Below are 24,204 nucleotides of genomic sequence, written 5' to 3' on the forward strand. Positions count from 1 at the left end.
TTAATCGGTTTTAAGCCTTTATGCAGTGAAGGGTTAAGGATTGGATAATACAGTAAAACGGCCTGGTTCTTATCTGAACCCCTTTCGGAATGTAGAATTTGCTTGGTTTAGACAAGTGTTTTGTTAACTATGGTGTAAAATAATTGAATTTTAGAAAGCGTCTGCTTTATAAAGGTTTATGTTTATATCTATGGTTTTGTTCAGATAGGATTCCCTGTAATTTAAAATAAAAAACTAATACGAGGAATTGCACCAATTTATTAGCATCTAAATCTGCGTATGCTAACAATAAAACAATAATATATAACAATATTATACATAACTTAACATCTTTGGAGGTTGTCAATATAGAAGACCAGGACAGTAGGTGGCCACATGCCAAATTTTGTTTCAAATATATTTTCAACCATCACTTACCATATTCTTCTGAGTATTCCATGCATTCGTGTAAACTGTGCACTCCCTTCTCCTTTCTCAAATGTTAAAAATGGCTAGATGTTGTCTTTTTTTGACAACTTCGGTTCTACTTCCCTAAATGTCTTCAGAAAAAAATCTAGAGACTCATTGTTTGCACGGTACTCATTTTTTTCCCCTAAAAAAATGAATGTATGTATGTAATTTGCTGAAATGATGTGAATGAAATAAATTACAAAGAAGCCACAAAAAAACTTTAAATAAAGGGAAATAACTCATTGATCTGTTCATAATTTTAGTTTATATGTTAAGGAACTTTCAAAAAAAGATTCTGCCTCTACCACTTTTGATACAGAAAAATCCATATTCTGTCTGACATTATAAAGACTAACATAACATTTGAACAAAAATAATAGCAGGATAAATTTACCATGTATCAACCATGTCATGGATTTCTACATCGACAGTCTCTTAAGTAACAGTCTTTGTTAGAATCATACAAATTCTGTAATATGTGAAAAAAAAGGCTACACATTTTTTCTTATTAAGTTGTTTCATAGGTATATTCCCTACTTGCGGAGCTCGGGATGCAGCCATATTTTATCCTGTTTTTGCAGAGTTACCTCCCATAAGAGCAGGTATAATTTCGAAGTCTCTCTAATCGATGTTCGGATTTGGGTGCAGAAAAAAGAGGTAACTCGAATGAAAATGGAATCCCCAGCAGACAAACACAACGGTGTTTCTAAAATTTACAGGGTGTTTCATTTTGTTGGTAGGTTACATAAGGATGATTTTCATTTGTATCCCAGGTAAAGAAAATTTATGGTAGGGTCAGTAGAAGGAGAAATTCCCTTTTGACTTTCGAGATTTTCTAAAGTATCGTCGATATCAGATGGAAAACCTTACATGTTCCAAATAGACACCTGCTCCAAAGGGAGATAAATGTTGACAAAATGTTGGTCTACAAGTCGGGAATATGATGAAATGTATTATCATTCATTCTAATCTGTCTGCTCTCAAGAGATAATTCACATTGAAAATTCAACAGTTTCCAGTGTGATTCAGTGTCATTTACAGAATTATCTCCCTTAATGTTGAATTTCATAGTACATTCTTCATAATTTAAACCTACTAGGAACAGGGGTTATATTAAGTCATATGTTAATTTCTGTTTACAATAACATTTTAAACAAAACATCAAAAATTAAAATATGTAGGCTTTCCAAACATAAGTACCACATTTTGCATGATTCTTAGCAGGAGTGCTACTTTATAAGTTAAAATTTTGAATATAAATGTAAATGCATAGACAAAATACCCAGAAATACTTTCAGTATAATATAATAGAAATAATATAATAGAAAGGAAATATATCATAAAAAAATTGTGCTAAAACACGATTATAACTATCCCTCTTTTATCGTATTTAATTGAAGATTCAAAACAATAAAATGAAGAAAAAAAATGGAAAACAATGGAAAAAAGAAAGTGGGTTTCCATCAATGATGTCAAATATTGTACTAAAGAATAATAAATATATAGAAGAATTTTTTAAATTTTAGTGTGGACTGTCGCGACATACAGAGGACAGTGGTATACCATAATATGTCCGTCAATAGACAGCATTTAATAAGTTAGTCCCCTATACATACACATCATTTTAATATAACAAATTTTGAAAATTATTTCTATAACTTTGACAAAGTTTGACTAAATTCAACACTTGATTGTGGTTCAACTGTCATTGGTTTGCTAACAAATCCACCTTCAACACATAGCATGTGTTTATATTCTTCATCACCAAAGTCTGACATTGCTATTGCTTTCTCTTCCCAAGGATTCCAAACAACTGTAAAAGTAAGAAACATATTGCACTGAAAAAATATCAATCCATGCTCCTGTAATTCCCTGAAGAAACTTTATGTTCGTAAATATTGATTTGTAAAACCCAGGTAACCAACTCCCACTCTATCAATGCTACCAGAAGACAACTATTGTGGGTTTTTTCATGGGTGCCAACTTCAGTAGGTTTTATGAAGAAACAAGCATTGTGAGTGTATTGCAAAACTAAGTCTGCAATAATTTTCTAAGTCCAAGGGCAATAACTCTGCAAAAATTTAACAGACCAGCTTGATCTGCAACTTGTTACTGTATAAAACAAATATCAAACATGAAGAAAAAAGTACAGGAAACTGAGTTTTGGAACAAGTTTTCTTAGTTCAAGGGCCATAACTTGGCAAAAGTGTAACAGCATGACTAAAAAAGGTGTGGAAAACTGATTTGCCCAACAGACAGACAGGTGGATGGACAGATTGCAAATCTAAAGACCCTTTTGGAGAAAGTCCCTGGCAGGAGACCAATAATGATATTTGTCATCAAAATGCTTCCCTGGAAACTGCTTCATACAACCACAAAAGGTTGAGCCCACAAAGGTTGAACCCCAAATAGACTCATATAACATGAATTCCATGTTAACTCTTTCACTATTAATTTTTTTTTCCTCAATCCAGGTTAACTACTGTGAAAGTACTATTGTTCGTGGGGTACAAATTTTTGTGGTTTTTCAGAATAGGCCAAACCACGAAATATGGTCCCCAAACAAAAGATTTGCTTTGAAGTGTATACCGAGAACCTCAAAACCATGAGTTCAAGAATCAACAAACTTGTGTTTCTTCTTTTATCCATGAAAACTGGTATCCACGAATTAAAGTACTTTTACAGTAACTTTGCCTGTGAACAATAACGGAAGTTTAAGTGTCAGCCTTTGTAAGAATCAGGCAGTGGGGGGAAACATGGTATGAAAATAAAAACACATCATTTTGAAACTGTCATTTGACTACTTGCATGTTCAGTATCAAGGAAAAAAAATTCCATATCATGTTGGTGCATTGAGATATAATTTCATTGAAATTTCTGTCAAAAACCTTATTTTTCTAAAATTCTATTGAAAAATTTACAAGCAAATCCAGTGAGGCAAAGATCAAATAATGGTCCTTTCAAATAGAGAAAGCATACGAGGGTGAATTAATATTGAGTTTTGTCATGCATGTTTCTGATTTTTTCAATTTTGCCTGATTCTTACAAATACTTAAGGATGTAGACCTAGGGTTAGGGACATAACTCTTTAAATCAGTGATATGTTTGTATCATATTTAATTTCACCAAAGCCTCTCACGTTTTTCTTTGAAACAGATTAAAATCAGTCCAAGTTACTTTGATGCATAGATGAGATTGATGTAAAATAATAAATGCAAACGTTCCAATGATTTGTAAGAGTTGTGTCCCTTACCCTAGGTCTACTTCCTTTCAATTAATACCTACCCACACTTGGCTTGAAAACAAAGGAAATAGTAATGACCAATGTATCTATATTTTTCTATATTTATTGTATAACAGAACTATGAAAATCTTGCTCTTAAAAACTGTGAAAAATATACTTACCAATATCAGGCAAATTATGCCTTTTGATTGAAACATCAGAATGCCCATCCATAAGTCCTTTCACTATGATTTCACTTGGACATCCTTTATATACTCTACAATTAGAAAAATAATAAAAATATAAGACAAGTAAACAAGCTTTTTCTTAAAAGTAATAAATATAATGTAACATTTTTGGTAGATTTTCTCTAGGATTTAAGTCTTCTCCCTTCAGCAACATCTTGTTAAAACGGAGACAATTGGCTCGCAGGAGGTCAAAGTAATGTCTCTGATTTAGGTGACATGACTTCCCCTAAGCTGTTGCTTCTGTAAGCTAGCACATTAAACCTTCAGCTCAGTGTGCAGGACTGTTTGATTAAGCAAATGTTCTTGTCCTGATTTGATAAAAATATTGGCCATGTGACCTTGTACTACAATAAACCAATCTAATTTCAAAAATTTCATCAGTCTGAATTTTCAACATTATCAAGTAAAATACATATTATAATGTACCTCATCTGTCAAGTAAGTGGTTTTTAATAAAGAAATTCATAGCTTATTTTTATCTGATTTTTTTGAAATGGATAGACTAGTAGCAATTGTGGCCAAAGGGAGATAAATCTTGATAAATTAAACAGTCATGAACTGATGCACACTAAAGATAAATTCCGTGTTTTTAGGTTTTCCCTTATTATTAATTAAGTACCATTCTGTGTAAGAATCAGGCAATGGGTTGCATATCATTTTTCTCAATTTGGTCTTTTTTGCTTCAAATATAATCAATAAATCTAGAAAACAACAAAAACTGTTTAAATTTATCCAGAAGCATCTGCGATGTAGATATTTTTGTATGGATTTGTCCATACTGCATTTAACTAAATTTTACTTTCCAATATCTTATAAAGACAAATTTTACAAACACTTTGATGGTTAATTCTTGATGTTATGAGGTAAAAATACTTGGATAAGGCAACAAAACCTCTGCAGTTTTTTTTTTGCATCATGTGCAACACCTTAAACACATTTTGCCTGATTCTTAGACAGAGAAGTACTTAAGCTGCCCATTTCATATTACTACATCAATGCAAAAAAATAACAACTCTCAACACTTGAATGGGAGGAAATGTAGTCGAAATCCATACTTACATTTTTTCACTTAAATCATCTGCAGTAAGTATGAATATTAAAAAAAAACTCATTTTCACATTTTGAGAGAATAGATTTAAGATACTGTTATATAAATTTTCACCTGTCATAATTTTCAGGAATGTGTACGTATTCTCTTTCTTCTAACTTTTCTTTGCCACCATCGACCTAAGATTTGTCAAGATAAAAACAGTGTGATATTAGTAAAAGAGAGACTCTGATGTTTCAATGAAAAATATCAATACAAAAGAGACAAATGCATTTACACTGTTTGAGTGACAAATTCCCCTCATTGGATAGGACCCAGTAATATCATAATTACCAAGTCTTTGCAAATGTATTCCCATGATTGTCAAAATATTTGCTTTGGTAATCAGTATATATTTTCTGAAGTAATCAAGTACAGTGCTATGTAATCAACTAATCATGGACTATTTGTTCTAGTAATCAGATAATCACAAAAAAGAGTCAATTAATCATACCTCATACAAACCTGTCTACTCTACTCTAAACCAAACAAATTTAAATTCTGAAAGAGATTCAGTTTAGACTGGTTTCACTGTAGTAACAGTTCCATAATGCAAGTAAAGATTATTGCATTCACAAGCCAGCCACAATTCAATATTAAAAATATTGAAATAATTTCAAATATGAGGTACTCATCTTCAAACTCTATAGTTATTTAATAAAGTTTGTTCATTATTGCATTACTGCACATACAATGATAATGTCCAGGGGATAGAATTGGTATTTCATTGATTAAATGACAATCACACAAGGAACTGCCTTGGACTTAGATAACTGACAGGGAAATTAAAAGTTTCTGTCAATCCACATGTATTTATATCTGTGTATATGAAGATTAAATCTCTATCCCTTGAACATATCACTGTATGCGCTGTAAATTAGTATTCTTGACCAAGAATTATTTAAATGGCAATTATTTCAAAATGTAAATTATTGAACAAATAAAAGTGCTCAGGGGCAGATCCAGAAATTTAGAAAAGGGGCATTCCAATCCAGAAAGTGAAAAAAGGTTTACAGCTATAATTTGCTCAAATTTGGCAAAAACTGGCACAAAAATAACAAAACTTTTCAACAAAAGAGGGGGTTCAATCCCTAGAACCCTCTCCTTGGTTCCATCACAATGAACTTCTTACCTTATCTACATATGAAATCTGTTCTAAGCCCGAGACAGAAGCATGTGAAATATCAGGAGTTCTAAAGTAGGTATGCATTAATGTAGTAAAGTCAAATTCTTCATTTCCTGAGAAAACATAAAAAAGTATTACAATCTATTTTATTATAATACCTCAATATAATTTTTCTACAGAAAAATAGAACACCACAATGTGAAGTTTAAATTTTCTATCATACAATATTTTTAAGTATATGGATAGTAATTAGTAAATGGTAAAAAAATGTTAAAACAGCATTTTAATGCAATTAATCCCCATTTAATGGATCTGACTCATGACCTCAAGTCTCTGTGTGTAATGCTACCTGTATTAGATACTGTAAGTCTCATGGAAAGTGACGTTGGTCCAAGTTCTATTGTATACAGAAGTTTAAAGCTGAAAAACAAAAAAAATCAAGAAGTTGCATGCTATCTAAGAATACCCCCTTCCAACCCATTCTGTCATCAGAACCAATTCAGACACTGTATGATATTTCAGGATTGCTACTAGGATGATATTTGAATGGTCAAGACATATTTTATGAGTATGCTAATACAACACTTTGCTTCAGCAGGCAAAATTTCCGAATTGGTTCAATCAGTTGTATGGTAATTAGGAAGCAGATATTTAGCGAGAAACCTTGGGACACACTGTACAAGCTATCCTCACACAAAAGCAAAACACCAAATATCACCAAAGCACATTCTCTTAAAGAAACTGAGAATTCTGTTACAGAAAAGTGAAACAGATGGACAGGCAGAGAGATTGACAATGTGCACATAATTGCAATAAAGCCCCTACTCATTAGTAATAATTATACATGTATTTATAATTATACCAATCATAAGTATCACAAATAGATCAACAACAATCATTTGTTTCACAGAATATGATGCAAATTTTCTTTTGAAAATTAAAGAACTGGCGCATTTTTCGTCATCATAAAATAAAGAGTGATGTCTATAAGAACCTATGTTACAGCAAGTATTATGGCCAACTTCAGGGAATTTAACTCATCTTCACTCAATTCAATGCCTGTCACCTGATGACTTTCCTTAGGTAGTTACTTGGACAATTGACAAAGAGATTAAAACTTTCTATACAACTTTAAATAGATAAAAATACAAAATATGAAATGATAGGAAATTAAATCTCATTATTAATTATCCAATTAATTACCAAGGGAAGCTCATCGGGTAATGGTAATTCAATCAAATGAATTACCTATGCCCTCACAAACTCTATGCCCTAATGTTATCTTTAATATTTTCTGTAATTAATAATTGAAATCTTATTGATGTCAGAGATTTTTCTAGTCAAGCATTTTCTGACAATTATTGAATCTTTAACTGCCTTTTAAAATAAATTTTGTGATAATTAGGTCAAATCATAACAAACTGATAGCTGCAGTGCTGTGTATTCATATATATGTATATAGAATATGCTAAATCATGTAATTATATAGATAGCAGTGCTTTATAAAATGTTTCCACAGAGTAAACATATTCGATAATTCACACTGTGAAATAAATTCGGTAATTTCACACTTGGACTTTCTCCTGCCAAAAGGTCACAACTTTGATATCAATATGCCAGTCACAGAATTTAAAATTCATGTTGAAAATATTGATAAATTATGAAGAAAATCTATATACAAATAGGATAATCAATTGGTTACCGTGAATAACCAAAATATTATCACTCGTGCCAAGAATGTTTGAGGATTTAACTTGTGAACATAACAAGTTCAGCACTCTAATTAAATCTAGGCATTCTCATGATAATATTTTTGTTATTCACTCTTTCCAATTATTATTCTACTATTAATGCAACAGGAAAATGTTTGCTAAAATTAAGGAGGTCCTTGTCTGTAAAGAGACATAAAACATACCTATAGCTCCACATTTTTCTCGTGTCCTCATCATCACATAAACATAGCTGACAGGTCATGTGTCCATTTTCATCCTGTAAAAATAATCAAACAATCATGACATAATTATCAATACAAGTCTGAGTTACTCATTTATGTTTGTATTTTGTATGTATTATTTTAGTTACTTTATGTTCTTTGTTGTGTTTGTCTGTTTTCCATGTCTGGTCTTTGTCCCTGGATTACATTCTTTTGATTTCCACTAGAATCTTGGTTTTCTTGATTACTCTTACAGGGGTAGAAAAAAGGAAGTTTGTCCAACTGGCCAGGGATTCATAAAAAATCTCAAATTGAAATTTTCCTCAAATCTTCAATATCAAATAAATTTGAGTTGAGGAAGAGTTTGAGGATTTGAGGAAATATCAACTTGAGATTTTTTAGGAAAATGTGCACTGGTCATGTGGGTAAGTTTTACTGCAACTGACCTGGTCCAATGTGAAGTTTATCACTATTTGCACTTATATACGTTTAAAAAAAAACATAAAAATTATGTGACTCAGTGGTCAAGCTGTTTGACTTGGAATTAATTGCCTGTCATAAAATTTGCTTGCCACAGGCCTGCAACAGTGTGATTATTACCACTCATAATGTTGTAATTATATCACTTTTAAAGGAGGTAGTGTTAATCACATAAGGAAAAATAAATATTTTGGATATTATCAATGACATCATAATAAATGCATTTTCCATGTCTAATATTTTGTTCATAACTTTTTGCAAATTTGCTTACTTTAACCAAGAGCATCAACAGTTTAACATGTCAGAAAACGGCTTGCAAACAAACTTTGGTAAAACTGGAAAGGGTAAGAATTGCTCCAATAGGAATATTAAACTTACTACTTCCAACAAAATCAGTCAATTTAAAATAATTATGCTTTGGCCAATGAAACAAGAGGCTCTCAGGAGCCTAAATTGCTGACCAGATTAAATTTTTGCCTTTCAAGGGCAATAACTCTAACAAGGAGTTGTCAGACAACTTTGACTCCATTTGATTCATTGGAGACTTTGTAAGCCTTACAATAAGGATCATTTCAGCAATTGAAAGCTATTGACTAAACCTAATGGATTTGGACATGTATGCAAAAATCTGCTGTCTGACCCCATTCTTCTATTTTTAGAAATGACAGTCATGTTTTTTCAGCGATCAAAAATCCAAAAGGTCGTTTTGTTAAGGATACCCTGTAAAACAAAATTGTCAATTTTCATTGAATTTTGCAGAATAGTTTCTGAGGAGAAGATTTTTTAAAGTAATATCATCAAAAACAGCAAAAACCTAAAAAAAAAAGGCAATAACTCCAACATGGGTAAACAGATCTTCACCAAAATCTAACCACAGACAGATCTCATCATGCTGAATACTTTTACCCCCATGTCAGAATTTGGTTAAACCTAACCGTCTTGGAGATATATATGCAAGATTTTGCTGTCTGACCCCACTGTTCTATTTTTGGTAACGACAGCCATGTTTTTTAACAGAGTCATTTTGTTGAAGATACCTTATAAAACAAAAATGCCAACTTTCATTGAATTCTGTACAGCAGTTTCTGAGGAGAAGATTTTTTACAGTAATAACATCAAAAACAGCAAAAAAACTTAAAAAACGGGCAATAACTCCAACATGGGACAACAGATTTTCACCAAATTTTGACAACAGATAGATCTCACCATGCTTAATACTTTTACCCATGTCAGAATTTGATTAAACCTAACTTTTTTGGAGATATACAGTAGAGTTAGTTTATAACGAATCTCAGGGGACTGTCTTAAGTTACTTCGTTATATGCATCGTTCGTTATATCAGAAACTTTTTTTCAAAACTAGGATTATCTCCCCTTTTGTTTTTTTAAAATAGTATTATTGCTTAAGACATTGAAATATTGATGCTTTTTTCTAACAGTAAATTAAATAATTGTTTTGTAATGTGTATTCATTATAAATGATGAATAAAAATGAAAACAATTATAAACTCTTTTTAAAAACTTGCATACTTTCTCTTTTATCAGTGTACTAATCTGTCCATCTAGTGGGGCACCCATGCGAGACCCCGAACAAAGATAAGCATCATGTGGTTAAATTGTTACATACTATCGAGCTCAGTTTCCTTTCTATTCATATTGGAATTTCAATTTTGTTAAGAATTTTATTCATCAAACCTTTTCGAGTCTGCAGTAATATACACAGCATATTCGACCGCTTAAAGCGTGAAAAACTATCATTTTGATGGAAATACCAACAACGTAATCATTAAATCAAAAGTGATAAAAGTTCACAATCTGGGATGCTCTTGAGCTAATTTTTTCAATGGCTTGGGTGTCATAATTTGATTGATATTTTAATGAGTAATAAAACAAAAATACAGGTAAGATTGGCTGATCTTCTACAAGTTCTAACTGTGTGTTCATCAACCGTGAAAGTGTTAATTAAGCAACTACCGTGAGTAGCAGACAACTGGTGTCCTATGTTTACATAACAATTAAATTGACCCTTCGTTTTATCCAGGCAAACTTCAGTGATAAATCTGTCAACGGGCCCCAAGAAACACTTTGTTATATCCCTGATTTCGCTATAACGAATTCGTTATATCAATAACGAAATGCATTAGTTTTAAAACAATGGGACTGGGAAATATGTTCTTATTCATTATAAACCTGAATTCGTTATAAGCCTGTACATTATAAGCGAACACTACTGTATGCAAAAATCTGCTGTCTGACTCCTGTTCAATTTTAGTAATGGTGGCCATGTTTTTCTAACAGATCAAAAATTCAAACCATCATTTTGTGCAGGATACTCTAAGGAACAACCATCTTAAGTTTCATCCAAATCCATTCAGTAGCTTCAGAGAAGATGTTTGAAGAAATTGTTAACGATGATGATGACAGACAATGACAACGTCCTCAACGGACGCCAAGTGATAACAATAGCTCACATGGCCTACGGCCAGGTGAGCTAAAAATGTACAATTCAACAAATTCTTAACTACTGCTATCTTTTTTTTCCACACTTATTCTGAGTTTTTTTTTTTGGTCTAAAAAAAAATTAGATTCAGCAAAACTACATGACTGTACTTTGAGCAAAAAATGAAGTCATGTTCAACTCATAACATCATAGCTACATATTAATTGTAAAATAATTCTTTCACAAAGAACAAGAGGAAAACTGATAAATTAATTATCTTTGAGAAGCCACAAATATTGATCTTCATGAATAAAAGTTTACATACACATACAACATATTATAGAACATACATGTACATATCATAAATATAACAATTTTTTGACAAATAATACCTTTCCTTGGTACAAATTTTACAAAATAAAACTAACATTTTATAAACACTCCATCTAAAAAACATGACTTATCAGTGTATACATGTGGCACTTTACTGTTCAAATGAATGGTAAAAGTAGTAATGTTTTTGTGTATAACTTTACCTTTGGAGGGGATTCTAACTGCCATCTTTTGATTCTAGCAAAACCATGTTGTGGTCCTTTGTCCCAAGGTCCAAAGCATGCTATCAAAAGATAAATAGCTTCTTTCCATTTCAAATATTAGAATATAAGAGAGATACTAAGAAATGATAAAATAACAGCATTCTAATGTTCACCACCACATCCTGCAACAATTTATAAAAATATCCTGGGAAATATGAATGCATGTGATAAGAATGAAAACAATAAAGAAATATTTTTGTTAATTGAAATGGCAATAACTCTTACAAAAAATAAGGATTTGTCAACCAACTGCTTCCATGAATAAGGATGAAGCGATACATCACAGTATCAATATATCATGATACTATACAATACATTCAACTGAGATTTCAGTACAATCGATACAGGTCTAAATATAACTCTTTTTCAAGCGAATGGTGAAATAACTATGCAAATAGTAAAGTAGGATGTCTTGTGATAAAAATTCATTAGTTTTGTTTAGATCAAAGTTATAGACTAAAAGCATGAAACAAGTCTTTAACAAAATTCATCATTTTTAGACCTGTTGAATATTTTTTATTTCAAATTGAAGAAAATATATAAGACAACATGCTGTTGTGTATTGTACTGAAATGAACCATATCTTCATGATCACCCTTGTATCATGATACGTAGGTGTGTCATTACAGCCATATAAAGTTTATGGTTGTATTTCATAGCAATTTTAAATATTGATCTCCTCAATCTATAGAAATACTTACGAAAAACAAGGGGAATACCTCCTCTTATGGCCTTCTTATTATCAAAAACTGCTTGGTCACTGAAAGTATGAACCTTTGCGGTGAGATTGTATACTTGTACCTAATCTCCATGTAATAAACAGATGTACTGGTATTCATAATTAAGTCCAAAAAATGTATGTTTCCTGCTACCCTACATACTCCTATCTTTTTTGCTTACTCTAACTATTTTATGGTCATTTTAGCTCAAGCATCCTTAAAGTCTAGATTGCTTCCCCATTAACTTAATCTAAAATATATATATATATATATATGAAAGATACATGTAATAATTTCCCTACTTACCTATTCTAATTTTATTTCTTACTGATAGCAGGAAACAAGACAAATTCTTGTTTTGTTTTTGTCATTACTAAGAGTAGATAAATACAGAATTTAATTGAATAATAAAGCCTTCCCTAATAGAATGATCATTACCTGATAAAATGTTTTCGGTGGTTTCTGTAAAGCATTAGTTTTCATGGAGTACTAGTTTTCGCAATATTTTGAACTAGGCAGGTTGAAATGCTATCATCACCAGCTTCATCATTAAATCAACAGCTGTTGTTTTATATTTTAATGCTTCTATCATATTACAATGAATAAAATATTTCATTTTAGGGAATGGAGTTGGTCTTCCTTATAAATTGATAATGATGTCCCATTTTAAGGTTACACACTTGTTAATTATCCTAAGAGTCACCTTTATGAAACCTTAACCTACATCAGGGTTTGACAATAACTTCATACGCTTGATGGTCAACAGGACTACTTCAGAGGTAAAACAGGTAGTCTGCAGATGGAAATAACGGTTCTGTTCTTAGATCTTATGAAAAATAAGACAAAATTTAGATAGCCTATAGGACTATCACGAAAATTTTCAAGTAGTCCACTCCAAAATTAGGGTGGCACAGGGCTACCAGACTACTGTTAGCGTCGATCCATGTGTAACATCCTTTATTATAATAATAGGTACATGTATTTCATTGCTTTTAGGTAGTTATTGTGAAATCATTAGTTCTCACGGGGTAGAAATTTTTAACATTCTTGCAGTGGATAGATAGGGGAGAAAAATACTGTATCCCAAAAACTGATTTTTAAAATGAATGACTAAATGCTGATCATTTTTTAAAACCATTAAAATTGATATCCACAAATATGTTCACTTGACAGAATCCATAAAAATTAGCAAGCATGAAAAGTAATCTATTTACAGTAAGATGAGAACATGTAATTGGACAAACATGTAACTAGATTTTTTTTAATTTTCTACATGTATATATGTACATGTACATGAAAGTTCAAACATCTATGGAGTAACAGAAAGTTAAAATCTGTTCATCAGGTAATGGCCATCCAATCAAAAAAGATCAACTTTAAGGAGGTAGACTTAGGATAAGGGACACAACTCTTAAAAATCACTGGAACGTTTGTATTCAGCATTTTACACCAATTTTATTTAAGCATCAAAGTAGCTAGAATTGATTTCAATCTGTTTCAAATGAAAGCTTGATAGGTTTTGGAAATAGAATATGATACAAACATACCACTGATTTCAAGATGTCCTTACCCTAGCTAGATCTACCTCCTTAAGACCATCAATTACATGTACTGCTCAAATTATCATAAGAAAACAAAGTGTTGAAGGACAACAACAATGCCAGTGCCATACCTTTATCACACAGAAAAATAATAAAATTTATTTTGGGTCTGCTAAATGTATGTACATGTAAGAGCCTTCATTAGTGATTTTATACCTGAGAAATAGTACTTCTTTTCCACTACATTTCCATGATAATATTGTTGCACCTATAATATATCAATTCATATTATACATTTTGTAAAAAAGGAGCCCTTCAAATTAATAGAACATCAGCAATGTAAAGTATAAGTAGATGTTTTGAAATGTGAATTGCTCAAAATCGTACTGTCGGAAGTGACATATTTCAGAAATGATCTGCATTAATGATTTGCAGTAATAGAAAGTAATCATTTTTACTGTCAACACTGGTGATAATCCGAATGCGATATAAATTCTGTAATTTTACTCATAGACTTTAATTTTTTTTATCCTGCCAGAACTTCATCACACTTTCCTTTTGTGACATAATAACTTTATTTGACATCATGCATTGATGATTTGGAATATAAATTCTTCCATTACAATATTTTCAATAAAATGTAAATATTACAAAAAAAAAATCATGAGAAAATCTAAATGAGAAATAGGATAATCAATTGGTTATCATGAATAACCAGAATATAGTAACTCTGCCATGAGTACATTAAAAGATGTGCATGCTGATTATGAATCGTGATGTAAATTTGTATTAGATGGCAGCCCAGAAAAAGCTGATTAAAAAAAATTATGTAACAGAGGCAATGCCATAAAAGTAGTCCTTTCTAGTTTTAGCCAAAAAATCCATACTGTGAACACTAAGTACCTGTAATAATGGTCTCACTAATTAGACACAAGAAGTGTCAAGAAGCATCAATGTCTATTACTGGTAGAAGAAACAAAGAGGGGAAAAACATCCCCAAGGAAACTTTTAAATATATATTTATTCCTTCAACTTAATTCTCTAACAGGTTACGAATATGTACACCTGCCTCATTCTTAAATGTTCATCTCTATTATTATTGTCCAAATTTTCTCTGACCCTGCAACCCTCCTCTTTTTTATTTGGACATTGATATGTCAGATATATACAAAAAGTTGGAGATTCAGCAGTACCGCAGAGTACCTACCTTTTTCTACCAATTTCAAAAATGATTACCGATTTTTTTTATCTTTATTTAATTCAACTCTACATTATGGTTGAGTCCATAATGTAATGACTTTGCCATTACTGGGGGAGTTTAATAAAGGGGAGTGAAACGCATGTCTGACATAGTATATACCCCGTTCTTTGTTCCTTTGCAGCTATTTGCTCACTTGAAATGAAATTCGGGGAACAAATATAAACAAGAAAAATGTAAATTTTTAACCATTGAACAGTTCTTATATTTTGTCCTTTTTTTCAAAAATATGCCCAGCAGGATACAGCATTTTTCTTCATCATAAACAAATTGGGGAGATGGGCAAATATTATGAACAAATTGGTAAGTTTTCACTCCCCTTAACAGGTGTCATTTATCCTCCAAAAGGTGCCCAGGATGCAGCATTTTGCTTCCAGGATGAAAAAATTTCCTGGGAGAAAACCCCCCAGCCACCCTACCACTTTTGGTTCCAAAAAGGTTGGCATGTATGCCATTGGTGGTGGTCAAAACAAAAACATACAATGTATCTCCAGCGCCGAAACCAAAAGGCCAAAGGTATTAAAGGCCAAGGGCAAGGATCTAATGCTGTAATAATCTGATCTTGAAAGTAAGCTACCATGCCATTCCATAAAAAAGCTAAAAATATTAGCCGCATTGTAGCGGTAATCTCGCCACAAACTTTATTTCTATTGCCCCGTGGCGTTTGCGTTTGGTGCCGTATTCGGATCGGGAGTATTTTCGGTAATAGTTCTCTACGTAAAAAATGGCATACCAAATAGATGAACAGTTGCTTGATTCGAACCATCATCTCTTGAAAGTTCTACAATATCCGATGGAGGTAGTTTATCGAACATCGTTGTCATGTTGTAAAAAAGACTGCCTATCGCAGATCGAAACTTGTTTTCTGTTGATGTGTAAAAAAATTATCTTCCGGGTGAAAAATATACAAAGAAAAAGATAAACAATGGTGGAATGAACACGAATCGATTCCGTGCTTCCGTAATAATGAAAAGCGTTTTTGTTCTTATTTTTTGTCTTCGTTTTTATTTTTTGTTTTGATTTGTTTTGTTTTGTTTGTTTTGTTTTTTTGTTATTTTGTTTGTTTTTGTTTTGTTTTTGTTTTTGTTGGTCTGTTTGGTTTCCTCCTTGGTCTTCGTCTTTGTTTGTTTGCTCGTTTGTTTGTTTGTTTCTTTTTTGTTCTTTTTTTTAAAATGTACCTATTGTAAGTACAGCACTGCTTTAAAGCCAGGCAGATGCTTTTGAAGGTGATTCATGCATTCCTTTATACTAAATACTTTTTATTGCAAATCTTTCTGTAGATCCCATAGAAACTGTATTAGGAAATATAAATGCTAATAAAAGTAGTCCACTGAAGATATTAAAACTTTTAAAAAATGATTATGTTCTACTACAGAGAAAGTACGGGAAAATTACCCGCCAGAATTGCACACTATAACCAGTCAAAAAACATGTCAAGATACATAGGAAAATCCAAATATTTTTTGGGTTGGAAATTCTTCGAAGTAGGCCTCATAGAAACTGTATTCAAAAATAAAAGTGCAAATGAGAGTTGCCCACTGTAGATATTAACCTTTACATTTCGGTTATGTTCTACTACAGAAAAAGTACTAGAAAACTTCAGCCAGAATTTTTACACTATAACCAGTCAAAAAATATTTCACGATACTAGTGTAACAGATCCAAACAACCAAAAGCAAGCAAAAATTATTTCACGATATGTAACAGATCCAAGCACATGAACATACGCAGATTTGTTTTTAGGACCTAACAAAGTTTTATTGATTATCTTAAGATAGGATGAATCCTCCCCCTGCCTATTTTTTTTAGGCAGAACCATACTTAAGTAATGTCATTTTGTTTGAAGATAAAGATGATCATTTTCAGCACTTGTGTTTTTAGGGTTTATTCTCCCCATTTTTAATGCATATACCACTATGATCACTCGTTCAATAGTTTCGAAAAAATGCAACTCGTAAATTGTTAAAAAGACATGAAAACATATTTGCAGATGTGTGTGCATGTCTTATATTCGTACAAAAATTGCACGTAAATGCGGATACTTTTAATTAAATACATATATACAAAGTTTTGAATTGCAATTAACACGCCTCAACCAGCAAACTGACAACGTGTAGGGTTATAGAACACATAAAAGGCGACAACATTTAGAATGCATTGCTATTTTTCACAAAACTGGACACCTCTATAAACAGCCCATTTCCTGTTGTCCCAGTGGTGACCGGTTAATTCGGAGAAGTTTCACTGTATAGTATATCCGTTAATATTATACTTAAAATGCAACAGTGTCCACAAATTGCGACGTTAACTGTAAAGATTTTTAGAATACATTCTCCAAATAATGCTGTGTATGCAATTCAATTTAAGACATACATTTTGGGTGATTTCGCAATAAATTCAATAAGTTCCATAAATTATCGTTTTTATAATCAATATACGGACACTTGTAGATTGGTCTGAATTAGATATTAAGCGCCTTTGGAAGAAAGTACATGTACATAGATATAAATTTACTTCTGGTTTTACTATAGTTTCTTCAATCCGGAAGTGACATTTAGTGTCTCGGGTTTTCACAAGCACTGAAGTTATCCCCTCCCCCACAACAAACACACATGGGTGAAAATTTCATCAATTTTATTATTCCTTCTTTAGGATTATTTTTCAAATGAAAATGGTTAGAATTACCGACAACCACGTGCACCATCGAAAATATTTGCAGGCATCACCCATTGGGATACCTGCCTCAATAATAACATATTTTCAATCATAAATAACCTGAGGCCCAAAAAACTTAAATCGTTTTTATTACATTAATTAATATTATTGGAAAGTGTGATAAAGGCACTATTTTAAGTATCAATTAATACCATCATGTATATTTTTGGGAGTTCGGTTGCTTCATGTTATTTTTTTTTAGTGGACCACTGATGCGTCTGATTTGTTAATTTCCTTTACTTTCTGTTATGATAAAATTAAGATGGGTCAACTTAAAAAAACAAAAGGCACCAAAATTAAAAAACCTATTTTGATTTTTGAAAATGCACTATAAAGTATTCTAACATTCACTCAGGTAACCGAGGAACTCCAGGGAGCAAACATAATTGGCAGCCATATTTTGTCCCTCATTCTTGCATATGTAAAGGTGTACCATGTCGGCAGATAGTATCTAAAATATATCTGTAATTAATATTATTATATTATAGAAGTTTGAGGACAGAATTTAAGAAGTTTCGTTGTTCATTTCAAATCCTCAAAATAATGCAAAAATATTAACACTATGCATCAACCTTGTAAGGGGTATGATACTATTGTTTAAATACTATATTAGGAAATATATAGGGTTAACGATAAAGGGTTTAAACAATCACTTATAAAGCATATGCAAAAAACGTATATTTTATAAATCTTAGTTAAGTAAAACTATGCGTAGATGTCTCTTGGAAGATGTGTCACGTGAAAAGGCACCATTTATAATGCAGGCGATCAATCCCGACCGAAATTTAACTTGTACAATCATGAATGATCAACCTAACAAAAATATATAACTTGTACCTTAACTGTCGTTCAGCTATTTACAGCTTGTACATAGGAGATCTACAATTAAGTTTCTCAATACATTAATATATAAATCCTATGCATATTGGAGCCATCTAAATGATTTTTTTCCGACGCAGTCGGTATAGTTTCGCTTTTTACCCTTTGACCTTAAAGACGCTCTTCCATGGAAACGCAAGGCACCTGATCAAAATTCTGTTTCCTGATTGGCCAAATACTGATAACTTAGTGAGGTTCGAAAAACGAAATTGAACGTGCCATGCGTTATTTCCTGATGAAAATTATAAGTAAAAGAAAACAAATTGTACTGCGTCGGCTATCTTTTTTTAAGATAGTACTTGTTTGTAGTTGTTTTCAATCGATTATTTAAGTTTTAAAGTCATGACCTTTAAGGTGAAATACAGGGGCGGATCCAGACACTTTGAAAAAGACGAATGCCAGCCGGAGTTCCTCAGAAAAAGGGGGTGCTAGGAAATTTGTTTACATTTTTTTGTCAATTTTACAAATGACAATAGCAAATTTCCCTATAACAAGGAGGGGTGCCAATTTAACCCCTTGCACCCTCTCCCCACGGATCCGCCACTGCAAGTTTTGAATTGTGTGTAACGGGTCTAACCCAGAAATTAGCGACAATAAATTCTAGTTTTGATAAAGATATTCAGCTTTATTAGAATGATAGAACAAATATTGCGACACATGTCTGACGCGAATTATATGTCATAATTATTTGTTAAAATTGGCAACCCATTAACAATGAGACTTTAATTCATTCCTAGCTTTACATTTACATTTTACTTGCATGTAGCACAGTATAGCTAAAATAAGGTAGACGATTTGAAATACTTCAGTAGAACTCATTCATACTGGATTTGGCTCCCTATTTCGACATTTTTGTTATTGCGTACTTCTTAAATTGTACGCAATTTTGAATCTTGACTTCCTTTGTTGTCCATGGGCCACATATATCCTAAGTGACCCCTACCTCCTGTTGAATTTATGAAACCATACTTTTTTATTATACCCCACAAACAAAGTTACCATAGGAATTACCATGTCTGTCTGTCGGACCGGCTGTCAACATTTCTTGTTGGTGCAACTCCTCCTGAAATTTCTGAGGCGATTTTGAGGGAATTTTATAGGAAGGTTGGGTATCATATGTAGATGTGCATGAAGGAATGAAACTCCAATGGGAGATAATCCAAATTAGGGTTTTAATTGATAAAACATCGTAAGCGCCACTCCTCCTTAACCTTAGAAGAGATTTTGATGAAACTTTATAGGAAGGTTGGATGTGCATGAATGAAAGAAATTACCGTCGGAGGACTCAAAAGGGAAATAATTCAAATTATAGGATTTTACATGTGAATACCATTTAAGCGCAACTGTTCCTAAACCGTTCAAGGGATGTTGATGAAATTTTATAGGAAGGTTGGGTATCTTAAATATTATGTAGATGTGATGAAAGAATATGATTACTGTGGGAGGACTCCAAAGGGAGATAATCTAAATTAAGGGTTTTACATGAAAACCTTGTACGCGCGACGACTCCTATACCGCTCAAGGGATATTAATAAATTTTTATAGGAAGGTTGATTATCATATTAAGTAGGTGTGGATGAAGGAATACTATTACTGTTGGATGACGCCAAAATGAACTTGCTCACAGTATTTCTAGTTATCTATAGAAGGATACCTGACTTGTTTGTCAACTGGCAATTACTGCAAAGTATGAAACAATTTTTTTCTGCTTAAGGGTAGTAAGTATACACTACCTATGTCTAGTACCTATTTCATATTTGAAATTAAAACAGTTTTTGTATGGTTGAAGAAATCATTTCTAATTTCTACGTAATATAGACTATGTACATTAAAATGGGAAAGTATCGGACCAGAAACATCAGCGTAATCAGAGAAACACTACGAAAGGGGTGTGCTAAACATCCCTTGAAAAACACATCTTGATGCATGCATTTTACACACAATAATACGCTATTTTCATAAATTTTGCAAATTGACGAGCCCTTTGCTCTTAATGATCAGTGATTCAAAATTTAGCATTTTTGTAATTGGCTTCAGAACATTTTTTTCTTACCTGCTTGTCTACAAAATTTTACTTTCATGAAACCTGCCAAAATGGTCGATCACTAGCAATGTGTCAACGATCTATGTCTCCTCTGAGTTATTGTACAGCTACTAAAGTAACTGGTTGCACTAAAACAAATTATGAGTCATTATGAACTTTATTTATTTATTTCTGTAAACGTCATAATTATCTATGTAAAGAGATGTTGCTATCGTAGTTTATTATATTATTAACATTTTTGCAAGATCTTAATTATATGATATTATTACATTTTTATAATTTCAGTCAAATTTTGTTTCAACGTAGATGCGAACAGAAATTATTTTTAATGAATTAATCATAAAAATGACCATAGACTTTTGGAAATAATAACATTTACTTTCCTCGATTGTTCCTAATTCCAAAGTGACATGCTGGTAGACCATTTATGCTTTACTTCATGCCAACATCATTTAAAACAGTAAATTATGGATTTCCAATGAATGAAAACGATATTATAATCTGTAAAAATGAATTAGAGCCTTTCGATAATTCCTTGTGCAGTGATTTGATGACTAACCTGTTCAGCTGCATCATGGAAGAACGCCATTATTTAAGTATGCCGAAACACACAGACGATCTTCGGGAATTGTACCTCAACTTACGAGAAGATATTTTAAGTAACCTATGACGATTTCGAAAGCAGATGATAATTAAACTTCAGTTAAAATTGTCGTATTTTTGGTCTTAATCAAGTTGTCTGCGTTATAAAGAAGTACGAGAAAAACCGAAGTGTCATTCGAGAAAGGGATAAATCGAGGTGCAGAAACACAATCGTTAACAAGAAAACAAGACAAACAAAAGACGAAACAACATCAATAAGTAAAAAATCAAAAACAAGCAGCACGGACTCCACTTTTATTAACCCGAGACAAATGCCATAATAGCAAGATGCTTGGTTATTTTACAATATAGGTGTGTGGTCAGAGGTTTGCCATGGCTCCTATGTCAATCTGAAAGTTAATATTGGTTACTTTCAACGCAACACGTACTATGTCACGGGGTCGATTTCTATCCGATACCGTTCAATTGTCAGTTTATGTACATGCTTAGGTTATATGAAAAGATAATATTCCATGTTTTGTTAATAAATGTGTTATTTGAGAGTTTTATTTCATCTAATGGAGGCAAATATTGGATATTTAAACAAAGAATACAGGGAAATATCATGAACTGTGTATCATATTAATGGAAATAATGAAACATTGTGTGGATGTTCATGTATACTTGAAGAAAGCTTGGAAGCTTTGGTTTATATTTTGTAGTTTTGGGTTAGTAATAGGAGGTTTTTGGTTGTTGTACTTGTTGGAGTTAGTGTTTGGATAGTTGCGGATAAGTTTTGGGAAGGTAAATTGAATGTTTTTGTACGGGGGCTTTGTAGGGTAGGGAAGCCATTGTTATTGGTTGATTATTTTCATGTCCCAATACTTAAGAAACCCTGAGTTAAGTTGAGCGAGTATCAGTTAGAATACGGTCATATCAGGTTAGTCGAATTCCCTTTAACAATCTATTTAAAATTTGCGATTTGACATGTGCCAAGCGTAACGTAATGTATGATTTAATTTTAATTAGATTGTCCCTTAAATTTACTTTTCAGATGATCTCAGATCTTGACGCCATCAATTTACAGAGCATCGTATGGCACAATACTTCAGTTATAAGAAATTAGTTGTTACTTCTTCTATACTTTGTGTAAATAAATAATTGTGCATCACTCAGAATAAAACTTGAGGCTCCTGGGATCCCGAATCGCTCACTGGAAAACTTGAGCCCTGTTTTCTATTTCTAGAAACAATGGTCGTGTTTTTCCATAGATAAACAAATTAAATGGTGAATTTATGCAGCAAACCCTAATAAATAATGGTATAAACTTCCATATAAATCTGTCCAGTAGTTTCAGGCGATTTAGAAAAAAATATCGAATATTTCAAAAATCTCAAAAAGGGTCAATAACTCCTACACAGGTTAACAGATTTTCACGTAAACTTAATCACAGATTGATCTCCTCTATCTGCAGTGTAAGAGGAGAAGGGCTAAACTTTTGGTGGTTTGAGTAAAATCTCAAAAATCCCATTTTCAGAGGTTTTTGGTAAATTGTGACTATGAAAATAACTATTGATCATAAAAATACCCTGAAAGTATCGAATATGATCCTATCAAACAGAAAAAAAAAACATAAAATAAACCATTATTATGTGGAAGAAGAAATAATATATAGGTTTTGACAATTGCATACATGCCATTTTTGGGCTATTTTTTAATGTGGTAGGGGTACTTAATTTGCATGTAACTCAAAAATCCTTAATCTCACAGTAATTATATTGATATATTTCGAAAGTGGACATGTAAAGCTATCTATTTAAACATTTCCATTTATAATGATTTTAGTAATTAGGAAGTTCAATGATGTCGTTTAGAATGAGATTTTGAAAAATTCAAAACTTCACGACAGTGGTATACTTTGAATTTATATTGTTTTTTACTGTGCAGTAATTTCCAGTTGTCACAGGTCTCATTCCATATATACTAAAGGGGTCACCTATGGTGGATGTGGCCCATGGACTATTGGCACAATTTGTTCAACTCAGTGTTCGGAAGTATTTACTTAAGTAGGGTACACACAAGGCCAAAGCTCTGGCTAGGGAGTTGCAGGCCGAAGAATAGACAATATTTACGCAGTACATTCTATTTGCAAAAGAACTTGCATGTATTAGTGAATTACATATCACCAGTGCGTCTGGTAATGCAAGCGCTGCGTTAACGATTTTGTTATATTGATTATTGAGGTCTTTCCTATTTCCGATGGAAAGACCTTATTGTATTTCTTCTGATTATTTTTCTTTTTTTTTTATTTTTCTTTTTCCGCCACATTTCAAAGTCTGATGTTCACGAGCTGTCTCAATGATATTTCGCAGTTGATATCGCTTACATTTTACCTTTTTCAAAACTAACCATGCGGGATGGAATCATATGATCTGTGAGAGTTACCTCCCCGAATACGTAAAACTTTGTTCCTCTATTTCCCCTTAGACCTTAAATGGTGTCGACATGATACCTTTTCTAAACTGTTCAACAACTCAATACGCAACTTCCCCTCATTTGTTCTGACCGTTAAATTGACTTTTTATGAGAATTATTCCCCTTCGATTGTGTGAAATTTTGCAAATGACTGCAGTTTATGACTTATCAAACTTCAGACCGCAGTCATGTGTCGATAAAAATGAGGTCAAGGTCAAAGGTCAGTGTCGACCTTGAAATTTGTCGCAAAGTTTGTGTACGCTTCTCCTCTTAGACCGTAACAGATGGAAGCAGACAATACATGACAAAAATGTGCATTTCACCAAGGTCTTCTCATCTCCAAATTTGCAAAACTTAAGAATGGATGTTTTAAGAGCTATTTCCTCTTTTATCGGTTTTTTTTTAGGTT

At 32.3% G+C, this 24,204-nt stretch overlaps 1 protein-coding gene across 1 annotated transcript; it reads right to left on the reverse strand.

The window, feature by feature from the left end:
* Window positions 1–238: 238 nt before the first annotated feature.
* LOC148621057 (uncharacterized) lies at window positions 239–16,019 on the reverse strand. Its single transcript, XM_088575067.1, has 10 exons — window positions 15,834–16,019; window positions 14,059–14,110; window positions 12,284–12,342; window positions 11,523–11,602; window positions 8,050–8,123; window positions 6,484–6,554; window positions 6,141–6,247; window positions 5,084–5,148; window positions 3,856–3,950; window positions 239–2,263 (listed from the first exon to the last, which is right to left on the reverse strand). The coding sequence occupies exons 1-10, from the start codon at window positions 15,922–15,924 to the stop codon at window positions 2,103–2,105; spliced, it is 855 nt and encodes a 284-aa protein (XP_088431193.1). The 5' UTR covers window positions 15,925–16,019; the 3' UTR covers window positions 239–2,102.
* Between the last annotated feature and the right edge of the window lie 8,185 nt (window positions 16,020–24,204).

The sequence above is a fragment of the Perna viridis genome, chromosome 3 (assembly GCF_037379345.1).
Source record: "Perna viridis isolate PV_CMFRI_1.1 ecotype Kerala chromosome 3, ASM3737934v1, whole genome shotgun sequence".
NCBI classification, from domain to species: Eukaryota; Metazoa; Mollusca; class Bivalvia; order Mytilida; family Mytilidae; genus Perna; species Perna viridis.

Bases quoted from the DNA above. Each gene is read 5' to 3' on its own strand.
- LOC148621057 (XM_088575067.1), bottom strand. From the start codon at position 15,924: ATGACAACGATGTTCGATAAACTACCTCCATCGGATATTGTAGAACTT. The intron at 14,111-15,833 runs GTATGCCATTTT...GATATATTATAG, and splicing joins AGCAACTGTTCATCTATTTG to GTGCAACAATATTATCATGG. The intron at 5,149-6,140 runs GTAAGAAGTTCA...GACAAATCTTAG, and splicing joins AGATTTCATATGTAGATAAG to GTCGATGGTGGCAAAGAAAA.